The following is a 6651-nucleotide window of genomic DNA, read 5'->3' as shown; positions in this document are numbered from 1 at the left end:
TTGCATTTTCTTATGGGTCGACCCAGTTTAGATTTTGCGGGTCGCCTTTCTAGGTTCTGTAGCATACCATTGGGTTCACATGATATTAATGGGCCTTGTTATGCAATGAAAACCTCGAAATATTGGGGTCAATTTTTGGCCATTTTTTATGACAAAATTTACTTTTTGATAGTTTTAAATATTTATTAATATATTTTTATATTTTAATTATTACTTCTAATTATGATATTTCAAAAAAATTAATATTAAATTATGAAATATAATATTAAATTATAATTAATAAACTATTTTTCGGATAGAACTAATGTATCTTTTTTTTTAATTAAGATTTTTTTCTTACAAAATTTTTTTAGTAAGGTTTTAACGAGGCATATTCATTGGAATATACATTTAAGAGAGAGTGTTATGATAAAATTAAAATATTTGAATTATTTGGATGTTTATCGTTATGTCTGTGGATAAATTTTTTTATATAAATAAAAATCTATTTTTTGTCACCTTTTACACCTATAAATAGATGTTACAATCAATAAAATGACAAACATATATATATATATATATATATATAATTTCTTGTTTTATTTCCTCAGTCCTCAACTTAAATGCATGTGATTTTCATCCGTTACTTCTTCCATCTCCTCCCATACAACTTTTGACATAACTCCAAGTGAAATTGAGTTGAATTGTTTATTGGATTAAACTAGAAATTAAAAGTATTTTAAAAGATAATAAAATTATTTTAAATTAAATTAAAATATTAAAGTGATAAAATAATTAATATTTAAATATTTATTGTACCTTTTAAAAAAAATTACTATCATAAATAAAATTAAATATTTATTTTATTTTTGTAACCGAAAAAAGCATAGAAAAATCTGATGGATGTACAGATGAAAATCTCAAACAGATAGAGATATGCAGTGGTAATTGGTATGAAATTGAGCTCATTTTATTTCTATTGAAGAATGCAATTGCACTTCCAAGCGTAGTTTTTCATCTTTTAAAAAAAGTTGACACCAGAATAAAAAATGGATTAATTTAAACTAGAATTTTCTTAGTTTAAGTCAGACCTCCATATAGATTGTTAAATTGTAATTAATCTTTTTTTTTATCGTTAATAATTCATTATAATTAGAATTTTTATTTATTATTTTATAAAATCACGATTAACCAAATAAATAATTCAACGAAATATGCATTGAAATGAAAATGATGCTGAAAATGTTTATGAATCTAAACATTCTGGTATGACAAGATATTAGCTCATGCTAAGTATTTATGATATACTATGGTATATAATACTATATAAAATCTATAAATATTGATATTATTTTAACTATAATAATTTATTAACATAATTAAATACTAGCTTTTGGACACCTAGACTTTCTCTCATCTCCATATATACACACTCTTTCTAGTAATTTCTATTTACGATCCGATCATGTGAAAAATACTACTAATCTTCACCAAATTTAGCATAAATGATGACCGGATTTGAGCTGTTTAATCACTAGAAAATCGAGTATAATTGGTTATTATGGATATTCAACTTTTAGTAATAAAATATTGCTAATAACTTCTTTTTTGGGTAAAAAATTATTTATTGCAAATTATAATCTTTTAACATCAAAATTAGTTGTTAATATTAAACTTTTGGTAATTAAATAATATGTTCCTATCAATGATATCTTTGACGGCAAAATTAGTTACTAATATTCTTATCGTCAATGCTATACTTTTGGTTGTTAAGAAAAATATTGTAGCAATTACAAAATGTTACTATTACTTTCAAATTTTTAGCAATAAAATTTATTATTATCAAAATAATATTTAACTTTTGGTAATAAAATAATATTTTTATTGCCAATGCTATACTTTTGGCTGTTGAATACAATTGGTTGTTGTTAGTATAATTGGTTGTTGTTAGTATTCGAATTTTAGTAATAACATCGCATTTTTTGACCGGCTTAATAACTAGAGAATCAAGTATAATTGGTTGTTGTTAGTATTCGAATTTTAGTAATAACATCGCATTTTTTGCTGCAAATAATTTCTTTTCTATTTTATTGCAAATTATAATATTTCAATACCAAAATTAATTGTTAATATTAAGCTTTTGGTAATAAAATGATCAATGATATCTTTTAGCAGCAGAATTAGTCGCTAATATTTTTACTGTCAATGCTTTACTTTTAGCTGTAAAAGAAATATTTTAATAATTATAAAATTTCGCTATTAATTTTAACTTTCTTGGCAACAAAAATTATTATTATCAAAATAATATTCAGTTTTTAGTTACAAAATAATATTTTAATCACGAATGCTATACTTTTGGCTATTAAATACAATTTTACTACTAATTTCAAACTTTTAATTGTAAAATCTATTATTAGCGATTTTTTTTGGCTTAATTACTCATTTAAACTTGAACTTTCAACTTTTTTTCAATTTTATTCAATTTTTCTAAATTTTCAATTTTATTTCCAAAGTAACATATTTATTTCATTCCGGCCAAATTAATAGAAATTTTTCGGTTGATTTGGTGAGTTCGCATTGGAAGTTATTAAATAATCGATTTAGAAAAATTAGTGTTGAGTCAACTATAGACTCAGCAAACGCCTTAGAAAGAACATTAAGTCACCCACTCAGACAATAACGGACTCAAAATAAATAACTGACTTACCACCACCCACCCATCCGCTCGCAATATTTCTATCATTTTCCGTTTGAATCGCCACCAGCAATTTTTTTCTTTACAACCCACTGTTAAAATACATACCCAGTACCTACCACCATCAATATCTTCATCATTTTTCAATTGATGAGTCACCGCCATAATCAGAGAAAGAATAAGAATTTTTTTTGCAATCTACAGCCATAAACACATATCCAATACCTATCACTAGCAAAATCTTCATCATTTTCTAGTTGAGCAACTGTCATAAATAAAATAAGTCGAGCACTTTTTTGCAATCCACAACCATAAAAACATATCCACCACCCACCACCATCAGCATCCAGTGATCTTATTGCATAAGCACAAAGCCATAATCTCATAATTTTTTGGTGGGTCTTATTGACAGAAGCACAAACCCATGACCGTAATGATCTCATCTTTGATTTTATGACTAACGGTTATCGATTCCTTCTAATCCTTACACAATCTTTATTTCAACCACACTATAATCAAAAAGCATAAGCCAAAACTTTAGTAGTGCATAAATGACAATTTGTCGGCTGATTTGTAAACTAGATATTTTATTCTAAAGTAACGGTTGAAAATAGAGAATGATGGCTGGTGCAAGTAGGCACGTGATGTTGTAGACGGTGGTGCGAGTGGGAGTTATGGTGGTGAAGAGGAGGAAAAGGAGCGGAAAGTTGACAGTTGTACCCTATGGGTTGTATTGGAGAGGGCTTATAGGGCAATTTGACCCTTTATTTGGACGCGAGGGGTAACTTATCCAGATTCTTATTTTTTATCCAAATCGCCCACATATTTGGCATAATTGGGTAATTGACTCATTTTTATTCTAAAATATAATGCTTGAATTACATTTGCATTATTTATCATTCTATTTGAGCAATTCCTAAATTACATAAATCCTAACTCTACAAACCTAAAATCTCCAAATTAGAAAAGTCAATAAAATCTATTTCTCGAGCTCCTCCTCTTTTAATGCATCACGATCTCGTAGAAAGAAATGAGTTTTCTTCTGTTCTAAATAATGATCAACTTCTAAAACAAATCTAACTTTTCCTTTTATACAAAACAAATACAACAAAATAAAGAAAAACAAAGACAACACTTGATTTCCATTTTTAGTGCAACCAATTTATACACGGTAGGCTTTAAAGAACTTTAATCTAACTTTGGTCCACTTTTGCTTTAAGAAAACAAATTTACTCAACTTGTAAATGTGTTTTAGAGATTCTATTAACTAAAGAAACAAAGGAATAGAAATGTAAGCTAAAAGAATGGTTAGTTTAGAATACAACTCACTCACACTCATGCAAGGCATGTCTCAGCATTTTTAAACAAATTACTTTTTTAATAAAAGAATTTTAGTAAATACCAATTCACTCACTCGCAATTTTACGGGTTTATTTCAAATTAAAAAATGAGTAAATTGTCTAATACTGCTATGTAAATGGGCAATTTGACTAAAAAGTTAAATTATAAATTGCCTATCTTGTCCAAGTATGGAAGTAAATTGCTCTTTTAGCCTATGTGAGAGAGAAGTAAAACAAGACACACTGTCGTGCTTCTTATTTGCTATTTTTTAACTTAGAAGTATTAGTGTAAAATCTTGTCGAAAATCATTTTTGAAGAAAACAAACATGTGTTTTGGAATTTTTTTAAAAATGAATAAAATTGAAAAAAAGTTAAAAGTTCAATATCAAATAACTAATTAGGCCTTTTTTCTTTTTATACAATAATTATAATAAAACGTAGAAGCTGAACATCTTTTGGCAATTATTATGGAGTAATTTCATGAAAATGTAATAGTCTGATTTCAACCATAAAAGCTATAGTTCAAAATAATAAAGTTCCCTAAATAAAAGTTGAACATCTTTTGGCAATTATTATTGAGTAATTTCATGAAAATCTAATAGTCTGATTTCAACCATAAAAGCTATAGTTCAAATAAAGTTCCCTAAATATATATAAGAATGCATTCAATATTTAAAAGAACATCTTAGCATAGTAACTATATAAATCCTATAGTAACAGTGAGAAACTGAATAATTAATAAATGAAAATCACAAAACTACAAGTTATAGCAATAATGAGAAACTGAATAACTAGTAAATAAAAGTCATAAAACTACAAGTTTAACATTTTGAAGAACATAATTTTAGAGCGATTTCTGAAGAATATCAAGACCTGGTTCCATCCGATTAGAGAATTTTGATTTAAAAGAAATCCATTTCCCATATATGCTATCAATCTTTATTGAGGAGTGAATAATCATTCGTTCAAGAGCAATTGCATTTTTCAATAGAAATAACATCAATTCAATTTCATGCCAATTATCAGTACATCCACCCCTCTCTACTTGTTTGAGATTTTCATGTGTACATCCACAAAGTGTTTTCATCTTTTTTTGAGCTTTAGGAAGCATTACAGGAGGAAACTATATAAAACAAAAAGGATAAAAAAAATTTAATTTTTTTATATGCTATGTTAGTAGAGTACTTGATTAGAAAAATATTGTGACAATATAAAAGAAAAATCTGAATTAATGTGTAAAGACATAAACATAATAAGATATATTAAAAAAAGATAGCTAAATAAACTTACTGTTAAATGAAGGTTTTCTAAGAGAGAGAAAGCTTTTAGAATATCCAATACCCATGCTAAATCTTTAGAATTTTTGTCATCAAAATAGAAAATTTTCAATTGTTTGAGATTTCTAAATGCTGATATGCTTGCAACAGGCAACTGCTTTGCCTAAATACAAGGAAAAATCATTAAAGATTACCGAGTTAATTAGGCATATACCTACTAGCAAATCAAGAAATAATGAAAACAAGTCATTTTGGCATACCTGATTTGTATAAACAATACAAGATAGAATCTCTAAATTAGGAACCTCTTTTAATTGGGATAAAAGATGATGCAATCTTTCTACTTCCCACATAAAGAAATAAAATTTTGCTAGACAAGAAACATGAGAAAAAGTAAGGTCTACAAGCTCAGAAGGCTTATATTCAAAAGATATGAGATTTGCAGCAGATATCTCAATCTTCAAAAGGTTTTGGGGACCCGACAATGACAATATTTTTGGGCTTAAGCTATTGAAAATTACAAGTAGACCTGTTAATTTGACCAAGTTTGTTTTGAGTCTAATTAATTATTTAATTAAGTTAAATGTTAGAGTATTTATGATGTACTGTGTTATATAATATTATATAAATTTATAAAAATTGATATTATTTTAATTTTAATAATTTATTAACATAATTAAAGACTAGCTTTTGGACAGTTAGACTTTCTCTCATCTCCATATATACACACTCTCTAGTATTTTCTATTTACCGCTCGTTCATATAAAAACACTACCAATCTTCACCAAACTCAGGGTAACCCAATGATCGGATTTGACCCGCTTAATCACTAAACTAATGATCAGATTTGACCCGCTTATGCTATGGCTAGGGCTTTTCAGTCTTATGCTCGCTTTTGTTCATGGCAAGAACTACCTGAGTTTATTCATGATTTCTTGCTCCATGATGTACTAACTTTCTCATAATGAAAGTCTTTGGAATAGATTTCAAAAAAAAAAAAGAGTACGTAGTTTTGAGATTTAAAAAAAAAACAAATAAAATTAAAAAAAATTAAATAGGTAATTAAACTTTTTCTTTTTTATTATACAATAATTATAACAAAACTTAGAAGTTTAACATCTTATGGCAATTATTGTGATAATAGTTTGATTTCAACTATAAAAATTCTAGTTCAAAATAATAAAGTTTTGTAAATATATATGAGAAAAGAATTCATTCAATTTTTTAAAAGAACATCTTAGCATAGCGACTATATAAATTTTATAGCAATAATGAGAAACTGAATAATTAATAAATAAAAGTCACAAATTACAAGTTCAACATTTTAGCTGTGGATAATTCTTTTTCACTTTTAATCAT

At 26.5% G+C, this 6651-nt stretch overlaps 1 protein-coding gene across 1 annotated transcript; it reads right to left on the bottom strand.

The window, feature by feature from the left end:
- Positions 1-4859: 4859 nt before the first annotated feature.
- Positions 4860-5645, bottom strand: LOC112535855. The gene is made up of 3 exons (XM_048373549.1): positions 5553-5645; positions 5357-5455; positions 4860-5138 (listed from the first exon to the last, which is right to left on the bottom strand). The coding sequence occupies exons 1-3, from the start codon at positions 5643-5645 to the stop codon at positions 4860-4862; spliced, it is 471 nt and encodes a 156-aa protein (XP_048229506.1).
- Between the last annotated feature and the right edge of the window lie 1006 nt (positions 5646-6651).

This window comes from Ricinus communis, chromosome 5 (assembly GCF_019578655.1).
Source record: "Ricinus communis isolate WT05 ecotype wild-type chromosome 5, ASM1957865v1, whole genome shotgun sequence".
Lineage (NCBI taxonomy): Eukaryota > Viridiplantae > Streptophyta > Magnoliopsida > Malpighiales > Euphorbiaceae > Ricinus > Ricinus communis.
The sequence above is the reverse complement of the archived record's forward strand: the minus strand, read 5'-3'. Positions and strand labels throughout refer to the sequence as shown.

Coding starts and splice junctions, on each gene's coding strand:
- LOC112535855 (XM_048373549.1), bottom strand. CDS start 5,645: ATGTGGGAAGTAGAAAGATTGCATCATCTTTTATCCCAATTAAAAGAG. Junction 5,456..5,552: donor GTATTGTTTATACAAATCAG/GTATGCCAAAAT, acceptor CCTTGTATTTAG/GCAAAGCAGTTGCCTGTTGC. Junction 5,139..5,356: donor ATTCTAAAGATTTAGCATGG/GTATTGGATATT, acceptor TGTTTTATATAG/TTTCCTCCTGTAATGCTTCC.